This window comes from Coregonus clupeaformis, chromosome 35, assembly GCF_020615455.1.
Source record: "Coregonus clupeaformis isolate EN_2021a chromosome 35, ASM2061545v1, whole genome shotgun sequence".
NCBI lineage: Eukaryota > Metazoa > Chordata > Actinopteri > Salmoniformes > Salmonidae > Coregonus > Coregonus clupeaformis.
In genome coordinates, this window is record NC_059226.1 from 16,377,715 (window position 1) to 16,401,338 (window position 23,624).

The 23,624-nt window shown below is 44.2% G+C and overlaps 2 protein-coding genes across 8 annotated transcripts in view; both read left to right on the forward strand.

Annotated features, from left to right (window-relative positions):
• Positions 1-3,698, forward strand: part of LOC121569638 (suppressor of cytokine signaling 7) — a 30,540-nt gene extending 26,842 nt beyond the window's left edge. For all 7 annotated transcript variants that reach the window (XM_041880762.2, XM_041880763.2, XM_041880767.2 and 4 more), the window contains 5 exons: positions 176-344; positions 1,152-1,280; positions 1,567-1,702; positions 2,444-2,596; positions 2,782-3,698. In XM_041880762.2, coding sequence (XP_041736696.2) covers positions 176-344; positions 1,152-1,280; positions 1,567-1,702; positions 2,444-2,573 — 564 coding nt within the window. In that variant the 3' untranslated portion in view covers positions 2,574-2,596; positions 2,782-3,698. The remainder of the gene's footprint in view (positions 1-175; positions 345-1,151; positions 1,281-1,566; positions 1,703-2,443; positions 2,597-2,781) is intronic.
• Positions 3,699-6,803: 3,105 nt separating this feature from the next.
• LOC121569637 (sterile alpha motif domain-containing protein 14-like) overlaps positions 6,804-23,624 on the forward strand; it is a 37,027-nt gene continuing 20,206 nt past the window's right edge. Inside the window, exons 1-3 of the mRNA XM_041880761.2 lie at positions 6,804-7,048; positions 13,290-13,342; positions 21,321-21,478. Coding sequence (XP_041736695.1) covers positions 13,303-13,342; positions 21,321-21,478 — 198 coding nt within the window. The 5' untranslated portion in view covers positions 6,804-7,048; positions 13,290-13,302. The remainder of the gene's footprint in view (positions 7,049-13,289; positions 13,343-21,320; positions 21,479-23,624) is intronic.

A 23,624-nucleotide genomic window follows, 5' to 3' on the forward strand; every position in this document is an offset into this window, starting at 1 on the left:
CCCCACTTTGCCAAAGCACAGCCCCCACACCACTAGAGGGATATCAACAGACCACCAACTTACTACCCTGAGACAAGGCTGAGTATAGACACAGAGACACGGAGCTAGGTTCAGACACGGAGCTAGGTTCAGTTAGATAAGACTGAGATAATAACAATAATCTGTGTGATCATAGTGTGGCTGGTACTGGGGTCCTATGAACTGGGAGGATGCAGAGATGAAGCTGAAGGCCAAGCCAGATGGCTCGTTCCTGGTGAGGGACAGCTCTGACCCCCGCTACATCCTCAGCCTCAGCTTCCGCTCCCAGGGAGTCACACACCACACACGCATGGAGCACTACAGAGGTGAGTTACACACGCACGCGCACACACACACACACAGGCATACACACACGCTATATGTACTCTACATTAGGGGTGTTTCAATCTGGCTATACTCGTAATCGTATCCGTAAATTGACAGTTGAAAGTCGAATCGGATGATACTCGTGATCAGAAAAGATCTCCCTGCACGTTTATAGACCAAACAAGCTGCAGATAAGGAGCAGCGCGCTGAGGGGTGTCTGTCTGTCTCTGTTTCTGTGTGCAGCGGGCAAACAAGTTTGCTGTCACTCAGTCAGAATTTCCATCGGCGTGTCATCTTTTTCCCTGCCCTAGCCCCGCTTGTTAGATATTATGTACATTGACAGCAGGCTACTTGCAAACGTCCTCGCCTTTTGATTTCTCCCAGTAGCAGGCAAACAGGAGGCAGCAGCAATCTGAATGATCAGACTGAAACAGGCGAGGAGAAGTGATCGGGTGAAATTATGAAGCGACGCTCTATCCAATCAGAACAGCAGGATCAACATACAGGCCGCCCTTTTACAGACAGGCAAACGAGCCAGTTGAGTTATTTAGACCACGTAGCACCTCACACTTGATTAAAAGATGCGCGCTGGCACCCGAATGTTACTTTTTTCCTCCCCGATCACAACCAAAAATACTCTGATCACAATACTGCTTTGGTCCGACTACTCGGCACACCCTCTACATGCGCTCTCATGCAGTACTTTGTACTAAAGATGGAAGACATGTACACACACTTTTTGGATGGTTTCCTGTTGTGTCTTTATGGTGTCTGATTGATTGGTCTTTTTCTCAATTTCTTCACAGGAACCTTCAGCCTCTGGTGTCACCCAAAGTTTGAGGACCGCTGTCATTCGGTGGTGGAGTTTATAGAACGGGCCATCATGCACTCCAAGAATGGAAAATTCCTCTACTTCCTGCGCTCACGGGTCCCAGGTAAGAACCCACTAATCAGTGGGACACTGCTAAATGACAGCCCTGTCACTGTATATGGATCTGAATCATAGATTACATACAGCACCATTTAAAGTTGCTATTACTAACACCTATTTAGCACGTGGTTATCATAATTAATTAGGCGTTAGGTTTGTTTTGACTTTACTATATTTATATATGGTGGAGGATGTAGTTCACTTTCTAGGGTAGAATGTAGTATGCTTATGATGTGTGTTCCTGCCAATGATGTACATGAATATGTCTGTGACTATGGTTCCTCCTACAGGCCTCCCCCCGACCCCGGTCCAGCTACTGTACCCAGTGTCCCGCTTCAGCAGTGTCAAGTCCCTGCAGCACCTCTGTCGCTTCTGCATTCGCCAGCTGGTCCGCATAGACCACATCCAGGAGCTCCCGCTGCCCACGTATGTAGAAACACAACACAGATCTGACTACATTATAGAAACGCAACATCACAACCAAGAGCTCCGGCTGCCCATGTACATGCACTGCCCTGCCTGTATAGACCAGTGACCCATGATATAGTGCGACATATAGTGCCCTCTAGTGTACAAACTAAATGAAACATTTACATTTACATTTTAGTCATTTAGCAGACGCTTTTATCCAGAGCGACTTACAGTTAGTGAGTGCATACATTCATTTTTTATTTTTTCATACTGGCCCCCCGTGGGAATCGAACCCACAACCCTGGCGTTGCAAACGCCATACTCTACCAACTGAGCTACATCCCTGCCGGCCATTCCCTCCCCTACCCTGGACGACGCTGGGCCAATTGTGCGCCGCCCCATGGGTCTACGGTCGCGGCCGGCTACAACAGAACCTGGATTCGAACCAGGATCTCTAGTGGCACAGCTAGCACTGCGATGCAGTGCCTGCGACCACTAGACCACCTTAGTCCAAAGACATACTAAATATAATCAACACAACAAATGTACATTTAAATAACCACATAGGCAGGCCAAAATGGCTCCACAAGATATTGGGATTTGTGTACTGTGGTGGGAGTGTTTAAGATACTGACATAATGGAAGATTTTCATAGTGTGTATTGGGATGGTTATATTTTCTATCCGTTAATATGTACAGGCAGACAGTTTTGCATTGGAAGGCCTTGTATAAACTGTACCCTCTCTCTTCCCGTAGGCCCCTCATAGTCTACCTGCGAAAGTTCTACTACTACGATCCTGAGGAGGAGATGTACATGTCAATCAAGGAGACTGGGCGGGACACGACCATCCAACCGGCGACTGCCCAGCCAGAGTCTCAAACGTAGCACTTGGAAGATCATTGGATCAAGTGAGTGATGGACGCTTGGGCCACCAATCGAGCAGTGTTGTTAAATACGTTTATACTGAAATACTGTATTCGGTACATTATACAATTTACTTTTCCATATATTTTCAATGAAATATTGGGGTGTGCATTGTTTAGTGTGGCCACTGGTCAGTGCATATAATGTCCTTATCCTTTGTTGACTGCAGGTTTTTTATACACGTGGGACAGCTTACCTGAAGACTGATGGTGACTGTGATTGGGGACAGTCTCGCTCAAACCCTCTTGTGCCAGACTGTGCACCAATCAGCGCTCTTGGTTGACTCGGTATCCGGATGTCTGGGGAAGGGTTTTAGATGATCCACCCTCCTCCCTTTTTGATCGGCCCACAGAAACTGTAGGAGGGGCAGGGGATGAGGAAACTCAACCCACCCGGCCAGTGAGGAGGATATCTGACCACGGGGCTGAACTGGAAGAGCTGACTGACTACTTGCCATTGTGCTAACTACAGTAAGCCCCCAACTAAGACTGGACATCACTGAAACATTGTGGAAACGTCACATGTACTTGAGTAGGAAGAACATTTAATCTGAAACGAGCACACCCTTGAGCTGGAGGCTGAGACGATAGCTTGAGGGTCGAAGTATATGGAACCAAATCAGTTTGGAAAACGATGCACTTGTCCTTTTTTTGTACCCCTGCTCTGAAAAGGTCTGAAAAAAGGGACAGCTCGTTGTTTGGACCAGAGTATAAGAAGTTGTCTACTGTATGTCAGCCAAGGCGGAGAAGCTGTACACACCTTTCTGATATGATGCATTCTCAAGTACATAGAAATATACATTTTTTTGTTGTTTCCTCTGAAAATATTTGGTTGCCACAGATTTGATCTGCACCTTTTGAATTGACTGCGTGAGCTGTGTGTATGTCTGCGTGCCTGTATGTGTGTGTAAATACTGTATGTTGGCGTTAGCTGTTGGTGGCTAACCAGAGTTATTTGGTGGCGTAACATCACTGGAGGATGTCATGGTTGGCTCGCAACTCTGGAATTGAACTGGAATTCTCTTGCTATACTGTCATTGAGCAAATGCGTTACCTGAACAAATAATAATAAAACTGTTGATGGAATTTAAAACATGAGAAAAGCCTCTTACTTTTTATCTATTGCTGGGATTCAATCCAAGGCGCCTGTCTGTCTGTGCTTGTGATTGTCACCAAACACACACTACTACAGAACTACGTTTTTCTTCTTCACTACGGTAATGTTGGTAAGTAGACACTAGTTGGCGCCAGAACCCTGAGGAGGACCAAATAATACCATCCTGCAGTCTACACTCCCAGCTCTGCCCCACACACCCCACAGTAGCAAACAATATTAGGGTGGTTGCAGCATCTTATTTACATACCATCAAGATCTCCCCCTTAAAAGGGCCTTCGGTAAGACTGGTTGGAAACAATGGCATGTGAAGAGGTATACAAACCATATCCGTATGTTCTATATAATAAACCCTTTAAACCTTTACAGCTAGTTGAGATATACCTGATATAAGTTAGAGGTAGCCAACCTTTATTTTCAAGGTTATATTTTATTGGTTGGTCTCTGTGTGTGTTTGTGTGAGCGTGCATGCACTACATGCATGTGTGTGTATGTGTTATTTTGCTCCCCCATGTCCCTCTGATGAACCTTTATTCTCTGGCAATATCACCGCAGGGGAACAGGATGCTGATGTGTAAATTGGCAAAGCAGTGAGGGTGGGTGGGTGTGCATGTATTTAGTGTTGATGTGCGTCAATGTATCTACCTGGTGGAGTGTGTACTCATACTTTGTAGAGCCACCTTTTGCCGCAATTACAGCTGCAAGTCTCTTGGGGTATGTCTCTATAAGCTTGGCACATCTAGCCACTGGGATTTTTGCCCATTCTTCAAGGCAAAACTGCTCCAGCTCCTTCAAGTTGGATGGGTTCCGCTGGTGTACAGCAATCTGTATGTCATACCACAGATTCTCAATTGGATTGAGGTCTGGGCTTTGACTAGGCCATTCCAAGACATTTAAATGTTTCCCCTTAAACCACTCAAGTGTTGCTTTAGCAGTATGCTTAGGGTCATTGTCCTGCTGGAAGGTGAACCTCCGTCCCAGTCTCAAATCTCTGGAAGACTGAAACAGGTTTCCCTCAAGAATTTCCCTGTATTTAGCGTCATCCATCATTCCTTCAATTCTGACCAGTTTCCCAGTCCCTGCTGATGAAAAACATCCCCACAGCATGATGCTGCCACCATCATGCTTCACTGTGGGGATGGTGTTCTTGGGGTGATGAGAGGTGTTGGGTTTGCGCCAGACATGCCGTTTTCCTTGATGGCCAAAAAGCTCAATTTTAGTCTCATCTGACCAGAGTACTTTCTTCCATATGTTTGGGGAGTCTCCCACATGCCTTTTGGCGAACACCAAACGTGTTTGCTTATTTATTTCTTTAAGCAATGGCTTTTTTCTGGCCACTCTTCCGTAAAGCCCAGCTCTGTGGAGTGTACGGCTTAAAGTGGTCCTATGGACAGATACTCCAATCTCCGCTGTGGAGCTTTGCAGCTCCTTCAGGGTTATCTTTGGTCTCTTTGTTGCCTCTCTGATTAATCCCTCCTTGCCTGGTCCGTGAGTTTTGGTGGGTGGCCCTCTCTTGGAAGGTTTGTTGTGGTGCCATATTCTTTCAATTTTTTAATAATGGATTTAATGGTACTCCGTGGGATGTTCAAAGTTTCTGATATTTTTTTATAACCCAACCCTGATCTGTACATCTCCACATCTTTGTCCCTGACCTGTTTGGACAGCTCCTTGGTCTTCATGGTGCCCCTTGCTTAGTGGTATTGCAGACTCTGGGGCCTTTCAGAACAGGTGTATATATACTGAGATTGCACACAGGTGGACTTTATTTATCTAATTATGTGACTTCTGAAGGTAATTGGTTGCACCATATCTTATTTAGGGGCTTCATAGCAAAGGGGGTGAATACATATGCACACACCACTTTTCCGTTATTAATTTCTTCGAATTTTTTGAGCCAAAGTAATTTCTTTAATTTCACTTCGCCAGTTTGGACTATTTTGTGTATGTCCATTACATGAAATCCAAATAAAAATCCATTTAAATTACAGGTTGTAATGCAACAAAATAGGAAAAACGCCAAAGGGGATGAATACTTTTAGGCACTGTAGATCGCTATCTAGCTAGCAATGGCAATCATGTTAGCATATTTCCTACTGAGATTACTGTTCTAAAATATGTTCTTGGGTTTAAAATAATCAATACTTTCGGATGAAGTTTGTGAGTGAATTAAACATATTAAATTGCTTTCATGAGTTTATTCTCACTGCCCTGAGTTTAAGACAAGGGTTTAGCTATTTTGGAATTAAGGCCATATCCCAAAACTTTATTTTTAGGAATGTATTTATTCTTAACTTTTTGCTTAAGCAGAAACATAAGAAATAGTGCAAGAACATTTCCAATAACCTTTTTGAGGAATAGCAACTTTGCTTAACTTTCTTCATAAGTCTATAGTTAAGGAAAAAATGGTATTCTGGAGAAAAAAACGCTTGTTGCTGACCCCTGCCATAAAGTATCTCACCAGAGCTCTACCTTAGTGGCCAGGTGCATCTGTCTTGAGAAGTGCATCTCCTTTATCCTCCATCCCTCCATCCCTCCTAATCCTCCTCCTCTTCCTCCTTTTCAGTGTCTCCCCAGGCAGACAAGAGAGGCATCATCTCACATCTCCTTGAGTGGGCTGATAATAAGCTGAGTGGAGTGCTGCTGACTGACACCCCCCTCCTACCCTCCTCCCCTTCCTCCATCACTTCTTCCTCCTCCCCTCAGGCTCTTACTGCCCCCATCCTCCCCCCCCCCACACACACACACACACACACACACACCAGGGCTGAATCACCAGGACCTGCTTCAGAGCGCTGCCGTCTCCATCATACCAGACAGCTGTAAATGAGTGTGTGTTTGTGTGTCCCTACCTCAGCTTGCCTCTCTTTCTCTCTCTTGATTTTCTCCTGTCCCTCTCTCTCTTTACCCCATCCTCTCTCTTTCCTTTCTTTCTGCCTTAGACACTCTCATCCACTCCCACTTCTCTCTCTCTCCCCTCCCTCTCTCTTTCACCCCTCCTCCCTCTCTCTCACTCTCCCCTCCCCCTCCCCTCCATCTCTCTCTCTCGCTCCTACCCACCCTCCCCTCCTCCCTCTCTCTCTCTCTCTCTCTCGGCTGTCCTTGACGGTGCTCTGTGGCAGAGCAGAGCACTGTAGTGCTGGGTTGTGCAGGAGGAAGCAAGCAGCCAGTTTTTGCCCAGTGGATACATACTGTTCTGTCTCTTTCAACACTGCTGCCGTTATCCGGGATACGCAGTTGGCCTGCCGTGCTGCCAGGGGAGACGAGGGCCGATGCCAGTCTGCCATGTCGACTGAGTGCCAACCTAAGGGGATCGCGTTTTAAAGGTGAGCAGCACTGCCTTTACCGCCCAGACTGTTTACCTTGTTGTCTCGATTTAAATCTTGTTTTCTCTCCGCCTGCTATGCTATCATCTCTATTTCTGCCTCTCTCTTACCATCTCTGTTCTCCTCTCTTGTCCTCTCTCCATCTCTCGCTCCTCTTTCTCTCTCCCTCTCCCTCTCTGAGCCTGCCAGCCCTATCCCCTGACAATGCTTTTTGTTGTTGGAAACAAACCCCCTCTTTTGGGAACAAGCTGTGCTTGCTTTGGGATGTGTTTGTCTCGTTTGGTGCGGTCACTCAAGCCAAGGCATCCCCACCCTGACTGACTAGAGAGCTTATTAGATATTCAGCTGCACTGACCCATGTAGTTCTGTCTGGGTTGTTGTCAGGCTATTAAAGCTACTGTTCACTGTTTTCCTTCACTCCCCTCGTTTGATTTCTCCTGAGGTATATACCCTCCTGAAGTCTGTTGCAACATTTAGCAATCCTCTGAAAGTGAGATATTTAACTCGTGTAGGAAAATGTAGGAACATAATGTGTTCTATGCATTTATTTTTCTCTTTCTTCTGGGTATCTGTGTCTTTCAAAATATCTGCCTCTCCATCTCTCTTTCCTTCTCCTCTCCACCTCTTTTTTCTCTCTCTTCCTCCATCTCTCCATCGTCCTCCTCTTCCTTCTACCTCTCTTGGTGCCACGTGAGAGAGTGTCTGTCTTCCCCCAGGGTTTTTTGTATTGTTCCTAACACGTTAACACACAGATGGGACATGGCGTGTTCACACAGCCTAACGAGCAGGCTGCAACTAATGGGGAAAGATACACTGTCCTTATAAACCATGACACCCCATAGGACTGTGTCATTGCAGTCTGAAATGTCTTCCTTTCCTAGTTTCCTTTCATTCATGGACACTGACCTGTGAGGACTCAATTGGTTAGAGAAATATAATGAAGTTATATCCTATTGTTTCACCTATCAGTTATCATGGAAAGGTTACAAGGAAATGAAGCAATGTAAACATACTGACACAGCTTGGACTAAACATAAGGTAGTGGTGCAGTAGTTGTGGACATTGTATAATGGTACATGAAGTTGTCTAGGACTGAACCCTTGTTATAGGCCACGTTCCTCCAACTGTCTGGCCCCATGACCGTCACTCAGCCCCTAAACCTGTCTCTGTCTGCAGGAACTGATTAGGCCATATTTCGCGCCCCTCCCTTCATCCATCATCCCTCCCTTCTCTGACCCCGTTGACTCCTCCTCAAGAGTGTGACTGGTTGTGTGGCTTCATCGAACCTCTGAGAAGCTGGCTGTTCTCATTATCGTTATATCACACAGGGTTAGAGTCTGTGTGTGTATGTGTGTGTTCGTAAGGCCATTATCGTTGATATCGTCATCACCCAAGTTTGTGAGTCTGTCTTGTGATTTCTTTATCATCAAGGTTTAGTGTGTGTGTGTGTGTGCACGTGCCCACGCACGTGTGAACCAACGTTTGTCATATATATTGAGACCATTCCCTGGAGGCAGACACAGTTTATTGCCTCCACACTCATTCTCTCCTCACCCTAGTTTTATGTCCCTGTAAGTCATCCATGCTGGGATGCTCGGTCTTGGGACCAGGGTATGAACGTGTGCTGTGTGTGTTGAGTGTGTGAGAGCGTGTATCTCTATATCTGTGTGTGTGTGACAATCTGTCCTGTCCACACCTCATGCATGTTTTAAGGAACCATGTTCTGGCAAAGAGGCCACCCCATAGATTTGTTGTCATGAGAGGAAGTGGGTTGAGGTCTGGGCTGCCTAAATTGCATCCCCCAGAATCGACTGTTAGCCCCCACTCCTTTCCCACATAGCATCAGAGTGAAGCAATGTTGAGACATTCCCTCAGACATCCCGCCAGGGAGGGAAGGCAATTACATTCTTTTTCCCAAACAAACTACACAACGTGAAAAGTTTCAACCAAAATCACATATTCAAGCAGATTTCACATGAGGTATCTTTCACCTTTTAAAGGTGGACTTTAGGATTTTGGCAAATAAGCATTTATCTACTTCCCCAGAGTCAGATGAACTTGTGGATACCATTTTTATGTCTCTGTGTGCACAATGTATATCCCTTTAAACCATCAGTACAGCACATCCTACTATTCAATCATCTGCTGTCTGTACTGCTACGGCTCACTAGCTAGTTGGTTTATGGAGGATGATGCTCTGCTCATCACTGTCTTTCTCCTCATCTCAGTCATCTGCTGCACTACACTACAAACAGGAAGTTCCCTGCTATTAACCACCCATCCATTAGTGTTCTCTCTCTCTCCCTCTCCCTCTCCCTCTCCCTCTCTCCCTCTCTCTCTCTCTCTCTCTCTCTCTCTCTCTCTCTCTCTCTCTCTCTCTATCTATCTATCTATCTATCTATCTATCTATCTATCTTATCTATCTTATCTATCTTATCTATCTTATCTATCTTATCTATCTTATCTATCTATATATACACACACACACACAGTGGGGAGAACAAGTATTTGATACACTGCCGATTTTGCAGGTTTTCCTACTTACAAAGCATGTAGAGGTCTGTAATTTTTATCATAGGTACACTTCAACTGTGAGAGACGGAATCTAAAAAAAATCAAAAATCCAGAAAATCACATTGTATGATTTTTAAGTAATTCATTTGCATTTTATTGCATGACATAAGTATTTGATCACCTACCAACCAGTAAGAGATCCGGCTCTCACAGACCTGTTAGTTTTTCTTTAAGAAGCCCTCCTGTTCTCCACTCATTACCTGTATTAACTGCACTTGTTTGAACTCGTTACCTGTATAAAAGACACCTGTCCACACACTCAATCAAACAGACTCCAACCTCTCCACAATGGCCAAGACCAGAGAGCTGTGTAAGGACATCAGGGATAAAATTGTAGACCTGCACAAGGCTGGGATGGGCTACAGGACAATAGGCAAGCAGCTTGGTGAGAAGGCAACAACTGTTGGCGCAATTATTAGAAAATTGAAGAAGTTCAAGATGACGGTCAATCACCCTCTGTCTGGGGCACCATGCAAGATCTCACCTCGTGGGGCATCAATGATCATGAGGAAGGTGAGGGATCAGCCCAGAACTACACGGCAGGACCTGGTCAATGACCTGAAGAGAGCTGGGACCACAGTCTCAAAGAAAACCATTAGTAACACATTACGCCGTCATGGATTAAAATCCTGCAGCGCATGCAAGGTCCCCCTGCTCAAGCCAGCGCATGTCCAGGCCCATCTGAAGTTTGCCAATGACCATCTGGATGATCCAGAGGAGGAATGGGAGAAGGTCATGTGGTCTGATGAGACAAAAATAGAGCTTTTTGGTCTAAACTCCACTCGCCGTGTTTGGAGGAAGAAGAAGGATGAGTACAACCCCAAGAACACCATCCCAACCGTGAAGCATGAAGGTGGAAACATCATTCTTTGGGGATGCTTTTCTGCAAAGGGGACAGGACGACTGCACCGTATTGAGGGGAGGATGGATGGGGCCATGTATCGCGAGATCTTGGCCAACAACCTCCTTCCCTCAGTAAGAGCATTGAAGATGGGTCGTGGCTGGGTCTTCCAGCATGACAACGACCCGAAACACACAGCCAGGGCAACTAAGGAGTGGCTCCGTAAGAAGCATCTCAAGGTCCTGGAGTGGCCTAGCCAGTCTCCAGACCTGAACCCAATAGAAAATCTTTGGAGGGAGCTGAAAGTCCGTATTGCCCAGCGACAGCCCCGAAACCTGAAGGATCTGGAGAAGGTCTGTATGGAGGAGTGGGCCAAAATCCCTGCGGCAGTGTGTGCAAACCTGGTCAAGACCTACAGGAAACGTAGGTCCCCCCCCTCTCCTCTGGGTGTGTGTGTGTATGTGTGTGTGACTGTTGTATCTGCCACACACACAGCTCTATCTCTGGGCGTTTCCTCTAGGTGATGTACTGCAACACCCTGCACTGTCAGGAATCTCTGTGTGTGTCCATTTCCCCTCCCCCTCTCCACAACAAGAGGGTGGATTGATACGCTAACTTTCATGCACAGTTCTTACTAGCAGAGGTTATCGAATGGATGACTCATACAATAAAAAGCACTTTAGGATGTATTTATTTAAGGACAATATTAGTCATCTCTTTTAAGTGTTGTATCATGGAGCTGTAAAATGATTCCTTCATTAGGATAACATTGATGTTTTCATCCCACTTTTGTATGTTTACTTGCCCTTTTAGTCTATTTATTGATGTCTGTCTTTTCAAATACAGGACTTGTCTTTGCATTCCGTATCTTTTCTGTCTTACTGGGACTCACACTTACACGCACGCACAGAGCGCATTCACCCCCCTCCCACACACACATATCCCTGTGCTGTGCTAACCATGCTGCTGTGTCCTGCACCTATCTGAAGTGTCCCCTCCTCCAGGCCAGGTCCATATGGGGGCCAGGGCAGCCCTGCCAAGGCTACAGGGCCACGGGCAGTAGGCAGCAGATGGCCTCTCCTGGGCCCCCTGTCCACTCACCTCCCCTCTTCCCCTCTGGGCCTGGTAGATGGTGCAGTCAGCACACTGTTAGTGGCTTCTCCATCTACAAACCAGAGTAGATTTAGGCTGAGTCCCATTACTATCAAAAGGCCACCTTTCCTCATCTCCTTCCTCTCTGATGATCATTGATTTAAATGACTGGCTGTCCATTACTATCAAATGGCCTCCGTTTCTATCCATTTTGACCATGGCTCTAAGACTGGATAGGTGGAACCAAGGGGTTTTGCTTGGCTTTCATGTGTCAAACGATAGGAGCATGGAGCTATCTGGTGTCACATATTCAATGAGTCCTTCCATGAGACTCTTGATAGTGTCTTAAAGGGGATGCTATGCTGCCTAGCACTCGCTGGATTAGCGGTTGTGTGCGGTCTATCAGAAGAAGAGAAGTAACTGAATGTCTAAAAACAGAGGGTGCGTCATTCATGATGACACTGCACTTTTGGATAATACTTTCTTTGTATGAAGTTGTGCTGAATTTTTTTTATGCGAAGAATGAAGTGTCTTGAGGCAGTTTCTCACAGATGTGATGTTTGTTACAAACTCTAATGCAGTGAGTTTATTATTGACTGGATTTACCCCCAGGCCAGTTCTGGTAGAAGTGGATTTTGAAGAGAAAAACAAAAGCCCAGCTATGTTTTTAAAGAAAATAATCGCCGACTGTTCTCACAGACTGCAACGAACTCTGTCCAATGCTTACAACTGTTATTGTAGCCATATAATGACCAGTACTGTGTTCCCCAAGCACAGAGCTACCATCCGTTACAGTTTTCTGATAAGGGATAAGATAGGATAGACCTAAAGGATACTGTCCGGAGTGTCGATTGGAGTTCACAGATAAGACAGGTGAGTTAACGGGCACAAGATTGGGTGATTCGCAGGACAACCCAAGCTAGCTTGGAGCAACTTGAATCATCTTCATTTGCAACAATGTTACAACAACCTCATTTATCTTCATTTGATCCTGAATGTTCTATTCGTTTTTGTTTGCGGAGTTAGGTCTAAGGTATATTTCAAATTTGATCCACTAAAATACCTATTCTTTATACTACAGTGTAACACCCTCCATTTGAGATGTAATGCATTAACCCACCTCCAAACCCCTTTCCAGCCCAAATACACACATCATCCATCTTTATCATGCAGCCATTCCTTTAGAAAAGTGTGGAACCCCCTGTGTGTTTGTGCACATCTCTCATCCTCTCATGTTTAATTAACTGGCTAGCAGGGAAATGGGTCAGCAGTGCGACGATCAGCTGAGCGCTCGTGATCAATCACCCCGATGACTATGCTCCCGGGCAGACGTGCCCATTAGCGCGTGTGTGTGAGTGTGAGTAGAAATGGGGGGGGGGGTTCGCTGCTCGCTGCTCGTTTTCTGGTGAATTCTTAATGTGATTTCCTCAAGGGTTCTTCCAGGGAGAAACAGCCACGGGGCTAAGCATTGCAGCAGACAGACGAGACGAGGAGGCTTGTTAGATGATAGGGTGGTGAAGCTAAGCTAAGGGCTGCAGGCTGTTCACACGGCCGACTAAACTTGTCGATATACATAAATGCAGCGACTCATTGCACTCTCTGTCTCTCTCTCTCTCTCTCTCTCTGCACTGTAGTCTGTTATGTTTTTGTTTCTACCTAATCTAGAATTCTATCCCCCTCTCCATCTCCGTTTCTCTCTCTCTCTTTCTCTCTCTACCCCCTCTCTCTTCACAGTGCCCATTGCGCCATGTCTGCCACACAGCTGGAGGAGACAGAAAATGTTTTTGGTGAGTGTTTCGCTCTCTCTCAGAGTGTGTGTGTTTGTGTCTCGTACATTTAATGAGTGCTGTATATGTGATACATGAACGAAGATTGTGTGTTTGTGTGCGTATATCTCTCAAAGTAAGATACACAATATGAGGCACACAGAAATTGTGTGTGGTGTCTGAGATAAAACTCTGTGTGTGCTGTGTGTTGGTCCTATAACTTTCTGAATACCATGGGCCAGAGAAAGATGTGGAACATGAGGGAGTCTGTTGTTGTAATGATGAGTGGGAAGTCCTATGCTATGAAATCTCATGACTGCACTTCTCAGCTAAAAGGGCGGTCTAGTCAGTCTACACACACATGCACGCACACACACTTACGCACACACACTCCATGTCCTATTTTAAGAAAATCAATTCCTAAAGAGGCTATGACTCAGACTTCTACATCACAGCACCTTTGTATAAAACGTTGTAACCAACAGTGACCAAGCTACCTCTCAGTCAGAGTCCTATAAATACTCCCTATTCCCCATTGAAGCAGCTCCCAGGTCACCTCTCGCTCCCTGAATAAGACATCCCAGCACTAATGTGGAACATCAGCCTTTGTGTGGACTCAGCCATTTGGGTCTCAGCGGTGTCAGGTCCAATTCCCCAATGTGCCGACTTCTGCATACCCGCCCCCCCCCCAATCCTCTGACCCTGTCTTATTGGCCCAGACGCCCCAAATGTGCTCAACTCCTCTGAAAAACTGTATTATGGATTCACTTGGCTAACATTGAAGCGTGCATCTACCTGCCTGTCATTCGCTGGCACGGTTATGAAGGATTTTTAGAGTGTGTTTGCGTCCACAGCACATCTTTCAGATATCCAGTCACTAAATAAGACAAAACAAAACAGCCAGTGGATCAGCCTGACAGCCTCGAAATGTGGTAGTGGGTGACACTAATACACATTTTTGAACTGACCATATCTTGTTTGCTTTGCCAGCTCTCTGGTGTGTTCTTAATATGCTGTACACACCAACCCCACTTTCCTCTAGTGATGCGCCTGTGAGATTGACCTTCATACCTCTCCAGAAAGGCCCACAGGGAAATGTAGAGTCGGGGGTAGTGTGCTTTGTATACCTATAGTGGGGGTGGGTTGTAATATGTCTTTCTCCTTCCTACTCTATGTATCGTCTGTGTAGAATCCAATAAGGGGTGGGATGATGGCTTATGGGGGATGAGAGGGGGGTGTGGCCTGGTTTGGGTCAATATTTAATGGTGCCTCTTAGCACAGAGATGAGGTCTAATAAGAGCAGGAGGGATAATGTGCACCGCAGGGGGTAACAGAATGGAACAGAAAGGAAACAGAATGGAGAGGTGATTCTTGGCCTCTCAGCTCACCCTCCTACTTCACCCCGTTTTACTCCTCCTTGTAGTCTCGTATAATGTTGTCAACAATGTGAACAGGAGGGTTGAGATACTGGAGCCAAGAAATGTTGTCTTTTAATGTGAGGGATTCACCCTGTAAAATTGTTGCGGTTGACATTTCCTGTTTGCTGAGGTTGTTGTCTGTTGTCTTTGGGGTGGCTGTGCTCGGTCTCCGTGGTAGAGAACACAGTTTCCCTCTGCGGCAGTTCGGCCTGTCTGCCTTCATTACTGGCTGTGTACATCCTAATACTGAACCACGGAGACAGACCTCACTCTACTCATAGGGCTGCAGCCAATACACAGCTCATCCACTGAACCACAAAGACAATGTCATACTGAACCAGCACTCACGCTGCTATCATAGCACACAGCCCATAACACACTGAACCCAACCTAACGCCATACAGTTTCAATCTTTTTAGGCTGAGAATTGTTCATATCCACTCAAACCTTACACTGAAATTCTTCATATAAAGCTTGTTTAAGGCTTCAGTTGTACTGATCCAAATCTTGCTTCAGCATACAAAGCATGTATCATATAGTAAACCAACCTTTACATTACCACTCAGGGAGCTAAACCAAACATGTACAACCCAAAACAGAGCCTGTATCATACTCCAACCTAGCTCCGCTCCAACAGAGAGAGAAAAGGGCTGACTCAGGGGCCTGTGGTATGGATGATTATCAGTCAGACCGCCACAGAGAGAGAGAGTTTGGTTGGCCTGCATCCCACTGGGAACTCACTCTGCTGCTGCTGTAGCTGTAGCATTGATTGCTAGCTTTACATTTACATTTAAGTCATTTAGCAGACGCGCTTTTCCAGAGGGACTTACAAATTGGTGCATTCAACTTAGGATAGCCAGTGGGACAACCACCACTGGGGGAGGGGGGGTGTAGAAGGATTACTGTTATACTATTCCAGGTATTACTTAAAGAGGTAGGGTTTCAAGTATCTCCGGAAGGTGGTCAGTGACTCCGCTGTCCTGGCGTCGTGGGAGAGCTTGTTCAGCCATTGGCGTGCCAGAGCAGCGAATAGCTTTGACTGGGCTGAGCAGCAACTGTGCTTCCGTAGAGGTAGGGGGGCTAGCAGGCCAGAGGTGGATGAATGTAGTGCCCTCGTTTGGGTGTAGGGTCTGATCAGAGCCTGAAGGTAAGGAGGTGCCGTTCCCCTCACAGCTCCGTAGGCAAGCACCATGGTTTTGTAGTAACCTCAACCACCACCACCTTACCAGCTTGAGGAATGCAGCACCAATCCGAAACGCCAAGCACTCAATTCCATTCACCCCCAGATTGCAGAAAATGGAATGTAATGAACCTTACACTCTACCACACTGAGTTGGAGTGTTGTGGTTTTGGACTCGATAGCCCAAGCTAGACCCAGTGGTGTCTATCTATACAAATTAGCTTTGAGTGCTGCTTGAGTTTTAGCCTGCTCTGCAAGGATGTACCACTCGACTACACTACTAGAGCAATTAACTTCTGTGTTCAATTCTATTTCTGGAAGGATGTGTGACATGCAGGGTTGGAACCAATTTTTTTCTCCCACCAATCGTATCGTTCATAACAGAACCATTATTATTTTTTTGTTCAGTTCCAGCAAAATACAGTTCTGAACTGGTTTGAACCCAAAAAAAGTAACCGTTAATAATCAGAATTATACCTTTGGAGGAGCAGCTTCTATGAAGGAACTTTGAATATCTTTGACCTTCAGAGAGTTGGTTTAGCGTTGGACCAAAACTAGCTAGCTAGCTTGTGTGTGCAGAGTGGCACCAGAATTTAAAAAAACATTTGTAGTTAATAAATCCAATGTTAAACGCGATAACTATTTCGTATCCTTAACTAGCGTTGAAAAAGTTAATTAGAAATCTCTCTCCTTCCTTTCTGAATCATGCTTGTAACTTCAGTAGTAGGCTAGCAGGTAGGCAGGCAGACACTGGAATAAGAGTGAGGGCTTTGCATAGGAGCTTTGTTGCATTTTGTTGTGCGAATGGATACCCGGCACGTACAATAATGTTATCAACCGGTTCCCATGCTTTTAAAATAACGCTTCTGTTCCAGAATAGTATGGATCACTTTCCTTCCCGGTTTTGATTCTGTTCCTTGAAAAATGCTGTTCTTTCTGGTTTTCGGTTCTGTTCCCTGAACCGGTTCCAACCCCTGGTGATATGTACTGTATGCTGTTTTTAATTTGGATCGAATGTAAGATAGCAGATGGCTATTGATGAGTCGTGTTTTCCGAAGTGAAGGAGGTTCCCTTTCGTCGACTGTGAGGTGCATGAAAAGGTATTGGAGACAGGTCTCCTCCATCTCTGAGTCTGTAGCACATAACATGCACCGAGCGGGCGAAAGGCCAGTTGGGGGTTCAGCCTTCCCTGTCAGTAGGCTGATGACAGCGCTACGAATGGAAAATGTCACTGCCTCCATCTGACCACTGCTGGGTCACTGAGCAGCACAAACATTGATTTACAGAGTGCACCCCAAATTGCACCTTATTCCCTAGGGCCCATAGAGCTCTAGTCAAAAGTAGTGCAAAAGTAGGGATCAGGGTGCCATTTGGGATGCGACCACAATTTGAATGAATGAACAACAGGGATCTGAATATAGCCATAGTGAGTTATATAGACATTATACTTTAATTCTCAAATTCAACCCCTCATCTTAAGACAATGTCGTAAGCTAGGACAGTGTAGAGAGAGCGACGTCAAAATTTGTCCGACCACAGTCAAGTCCACCTGGACTTTGTCCAGTGGAAGTGCTGCAGTATTTTGGAGCTCATTGTGCATTGTGGTCTTCCTAGATGAGAATGGATCTCTGGTAATTTAATGTGATCTGCCACACCTGCCCTTTTATTCAGACTGCTCAATAGGTGTCATGCCAATGACAATACAATAATGCTATGAGTCATATGCAGAATCCGAAACCGCATAAGGTTTACATGAAGAGTCATTATTGATGTTTGTTAGGCGCAATGACCATTAACTGTAATGCAGTTTAAATTGTTTGTCTGCATTCAATGAAAAATAGTGGGAGTCGTCTGTACCACAATTCAGTTCAGGGAAACATTCCCTCACATTCTGACTCAGAATATTGAAAAAACAACGTATTTAAATGAGCTGTAAATAAATCGGGCACATTTGTGTTGCTAAGGAGATTAAATTGAAAAATTCTTTATACTTCATTGAACATCATGTTCTTTGTGTCCGAGTGTGTTCATCAACACTCCCTTCCTTATCATTATCCCAGTGTCTCTGAACCCCACTGAGTGCCTGCATGGACAGTTTGCTGCCTGGGCATTTCTACATGACTAAAGACCAATTACATTAGAGTGAGCACTCAGCCATGGGAGAGAGGGAATAGGGTATGCACATCAAGAAAGATGAGTCGATTTTTAGATTTTGTGATTTTCTCTTAATTCTCACACATCTCACAAACATTTGTGTGAACATTGTGTCACATTTTCTCTCTCTCTCTTCTTTGATTTATCTCGCTTATTTTTTTCTGAGTTGTATTACTTTTGGTGTCGGTGGTGGGATCCTTTGAAAATAGGTTCTCAGCTATTTAGCCTAATGTTGTCCAGGACAAGATAGTAATTACATGTGCATATTATACTATATATTTAAAAAATCTTACCCAAACCTGAATGGCTGTAGTGAGCATCAGAGAAGAGAGCTTCAGTGATATTGTGTTCATAGCTGATGAAAGGTCTCACAACTTTCCTCTGTTGTATCTTATTTTTAGTCTGTCTCGGCTGACTGGCTGGTGTTAGATCCTCTGGTATAAAGCAGTCAGTGCTGTGCAGTACAGTACAGTACAGTCTGTGATGAGATCTGAGCGTCAGCATGGTGTAAGGGAGGTATCATATGAATCCTATTAGTTGGCTCACTCACATCTGGCCCCTCTGTGTCTCACCATCACTGTACTGACACACCTGTTCCTGAAGAGGGAGAGGGGAAGTATAGAAAACACTGATACAATTTAATTACATACACTACCGTTCAAAAGTTTGGGGTCACTTAGAAATGTCCTTATTTTCAAAAGAAAAGCAATTTTTTGGTCCATTAAAATAACATCAAATTGATCAGAAATACAGTGTAGACATTAATGTTGTAAATGGCTATTGTAGCTGGAAATGGCAGATTTTTTTATGGAATATCTACATAGGCGTACAGAGGCCCATTATCAACAACCATCAGTCCTGTGTTCCAATGGCACGTTGTGTTTGCTAATCCAAGTTTATCATTTTAAAAGGCTAATTGATCATTAGAAAACCCTTTTGCAATTATGTTAGCACAGCTGAAAACTGTTGTGCTGATTAAAGAAGCAATACAACTGGCCTTCTTGAGACTAGTTGAGTATCTGGAGCATCAGCAATTGTGGGTTCGATTACAGGCTCAAAATGTCCAGAAACAAATAACTTTCTTCTGAAACTCGTCAGTCTATTCTTGTTCGGAGAAATGACGGCTATTCCATGCGAGAAATTGCCAAGATACTGAAGATCTCGTACAACGCTGTGTACTACTCCCTTCACAGAACAGCGCAAACTGGCTCTAACCAGAATAGAAAGAGGAGTGGGAGGCCCCGGTGCACAACTGAGCAAGAGGACAAATACATTAGAGTGTCTACAGTCGTGGTTAAAGGTTTTGAGAATGACACAAGTATTGGTCTTCACAAAGTTTGCTGCTTCAGTGTTTTTATATATTTTTGTCAGATGTTACTATGGTATACTGAAGTATAATTACAAGCATTCCACAAGTGTCAAATGCTTTTATTGACAATTACATGAAGTTTATGCAAAGAGTTAATATTTGCAGTGTTGACCCTTCTTTTTCAAGACCTCTGCAATCCGCCCTGGCATGCTATCAATTAACTTCTGGGCCACATCCTGACTGATGGCAGCCCATTCTTGCATAATCGATGCTTGGAGTTTGTCAGAATTTGTGGGTTTTTGTTTGTCCACCCGCCTCTTGAGGATTGACCACAAGTTCTCAATGGGTTTAAGGTCTGGAGAGTTTCCTGGCCATGGACCCAACATTTTGATGTTTTGTTCCCCGAGCCACTTAGTTATCACTTTTGCCTTATGGCAAGGTGCTCCATCATGCTGGAAAAGGCATTGTTCGTCACCAAACTGTTCTTGGATGGTTGGGAGTAGTTGCTCTCGGAGGATGTGTTGGTACCATTCTTTCTTCATAGCTGTGTTCTTAGGCAAAATTGTGAGTGAGCCCACTCCCTTGGTAATTAATAACTTCACCATGCTCAAAGGGATATTCAATGTCCACTTTTTTATTTGTACCCATCTACCAATAGGTGCCCTTCTTTGCGAGACAATGGAAAATCTCCCTGGTCTTTGTAGTTGAATCTATGTTTGAAATTCACTGCTCAACTGAGGGACCTTACAGACAATTGTATGTTTGGGGTACAGAGATGATGTAGTCATTCCAAAATCATGTTAAACACTATTATTGCACACAGAGTGAGTCCATGCAACTTATTATGTGACTTGTTACGCAACATTTTACTCCTTAACTTATTTAGGCTTGCCATAACAAAGGGGTTGAATACTTATTGACTCATACATTTCAGCTTTACATTTTTTATTAATTTGTAAACATTTCTAAAAACATAATTCCCTTTTGACATTATGGGGTATTGTGTGTAGGCCAGTGACACAAAATCTCAATTTAGGCTGTAACATAACAAAATGTGGAAAAAGTCAAGGGGTGTGAATACTTTCTGAAGGCACTGTAAGATATGTGTTGTCTCTCTTGTTGTGATGTGTTTGGTCCTATATTTATATATATTTATTTGTTTAATCCCAGCCCCCATCCCGCAGGAGGCCTTTTGCCTTTTGGTAGGCTGTCATTGTAAATAAGAATTTGTTCTTAACTGACTTGCCTAGTTAAATAAAGGTTAAATAAAAATAAAAAATAAATAGATGACCAGGTCGTAGGTCAATGTTTATCCCCCACAATCCTCTGCTGACTCAGTCACAGGGGAACGTCCAATGTGATTAAAGAAATTCATTGTCATGTATTTGGGTGATGGGGGCTGGATGAATGGAGTGAAGGATGGAGGGATGAGGGGAGGGAGAGATAATTGATGGAAACGCTGAAGGGCGCTCAGATTGGGGTCAAGAGATCGAAGGCAAAAGGATCGTTCCTCTGGGTTCACCACAGATAGAGGATGTTAGAGCAGGGGGAGGATCAGATGAACACATTTCACCTGAACAATTAAACTCCTCAGTGTGACATGTAAAAGGTGGTAAAATGGTATGGTGGTTGTAATCTCATCTTGAACCTTCTCGTAATGTCCAAAACAGACATTAGAGGATTTATTTTTTTACATGCAGGGAATTAGCTTTTGCCCAGTAGTTTATCTTTCTAGGTCCCAGGTGAAATGAATATATTAAAATAGCTGTAGCCTAGTGTTTAGGTTTGGGCTTTCCTTGTAACACATTCTGCATCAAATGGATCTGTAAAAAGCACTTCTCAAATCTGTGTCCAGTACTTATTTGAGCTTTTCTCTGTGATCTTCCCTCAGACCTGAATGATCTGAATATCATCATTTTCACTGTGATCTTCCCTCAGACCTAAACGAGGCCATCCCAGAGACAGAGCTGCTGGACAACAGCATACAGAAGGGGCGTGCCCAGCTGACCGTCAAAGCCAGGAGGCACCGCCCATCTCGCTCTCGCTTCCGAGACAGCGTCAGTTCCACAGAGGGAGATGACAGTCTGGAGAGGAAGGTGAGTGACAGGCGTGAGAGCCAATCAATCGATGACATGGACTCTCGAAGGGACAGGCACACCCACAGGACACATTCCTTTGTAGTCTGATGATGACCTTGTAGCATGTGATAACAAAACACAAGGGCCTTGTCTTGTTTTGTTTTGGTAATACAGTATAGAGAGACATCTTTGTATAGACAGCACCAAGGGAGATTTCAGGTATTTATTGTGTATTTTATGTGGTCACTATACACTATACCATAATACTGCACACAACTCCACGAGGTGAGATATTGCATGGAGCCCCAGGCCGAGGGAGATTGACAGTACTTTTGTGTTTCTTCCATTTGCGAATAATTGCACCAACTGTTGTCACCTTCTCACCAAGCTGCTTGGCGATGGTTTTGTAGCCCATTCCAGCCTTGTGTAGGTCTACAATCTTGTCCCTGACATCCTTGGAGAGCTCTTTGGTCTTGGCCATGGTGGAGAGTTTGGAATCTGATTGATTGATTGCTTCTGTGGACAGGTGTCTTTTATACAGGTAACAAGCTGAGATTAGGAGCACTCCCTTTAAGAGTGTGCTCCTAATCTCAGCTCATTACCTGTATAAAAGACACCTGGGAGCCAGAAATCTTTCTGATTGAGAGGGGGTCAAATACTTATTTCCCTCATTAAAATGCAAATCAATTTATAACATTTTTGACATGCGTTTTTCTGGATTTCTTTGTTGTTCTTCTGTCTCTCACTGTTCAAATAAACCTACCATTAAAATTATAGACTGATCATGTCTTTGTCATTGGGCAAACGTACAACATCAGCAGGGGATCAAATACTTTTTTCCCTCACTGTAGCTAAGTAACATAGCAACTATAGCTCTATAACTAACAGCACTGTACATGCCTATACTCTTGCATAGATCCTTATTGGTTAAAAACAAAGCTTGACTCAATCAGGCATTGAATCAGTGGTGATGTTTCACTGCTTCATTTGACAATCAGATTTTATGGTTGACTTCTTTATATTCAAACCCATTTAGTTGTAGATGGTAAAAGACCATACAACCATCCATATGAAATCAGTTTCTTAGTCATAGAACTCATTTCAGATTATATGGAGATTATCAGAAGGGAGAATGTCTCAATGGCCTCTTACCTAGGCTATTTTGGAGGGCGTTGGAGAGTGTCCCGCTCTCTTCATATCTGTTGTTTGGTCGTTTTTGAGTATTTTCTCTCACTAGAGTTAGGGTCAATTCAAATTGCATTCCAGCCTATTCAGGCATTTCATTGGACTGGCACACAATTTGAAAAGTACCATACTACAGTTATGAGCATTTTCCCATTCAAATTTCATGTCCAATTATTGCTTACTATACAGGAGGTGGAATGGAATTGACCCAAACTCATATGTCCCTAACTGTGTTCATGAGTGGGTGCGTGCATGTGTGCGTGTATATACAGTACCAGTCAAAAGTTTTAGAACACCTACTCATTCCAGGGATTTTCTTTATTTTTACTATTTTCTGCATTATAGAATAATAGTGAAGACATCAAAACTATGTAATAACAGATATGGAATCATGTAGTCACCAAAAAAGTGTTAAACAAATCAAAATATATTTATATCTGAGATTCTTCAAAGTAGCCACCCTTTGCCTTGATGACAGCTTTGCACGCTCTTGCCATCTCTCAACCAGCTTCATGAGGTAGTCACCTGAAATGCATTTCAATTAACAGGTGTGCCTTGTTAAACGTTAATTTGTGGAATTTATTTCCTTCTTAATGCGTTTGAGCCAATCAGTTGTGTTGTGACAAGGTAGGGTTGGTTTACAGAAGATAGCCCTATTTGGTAAAAGACCAAGTCAATATTATGGCAAGAACGGCTCAAATAAGCAAAGAGAAACGACAGTCCATCATTATTTTAAGACATGAAGGTCAGTCAATCCGGAAAATGTCAAGAACTTTGAAAGTTTCTTCAAGTGCAGTTGCAAAAACCATCAAGCGCTATGATGAAACTGGCTCTCATGAGGACCGTCACAGGAATGGAAGACCCAGAGTTACCTCTGCTGCAGAGGATAAGTTTGCTAGAGTTACCAGCAGCAGAAATTGCAGCCCAAATAAATGCTTCACAGAATTCAAGTAACAGACACATCTCAACATCAACTGTT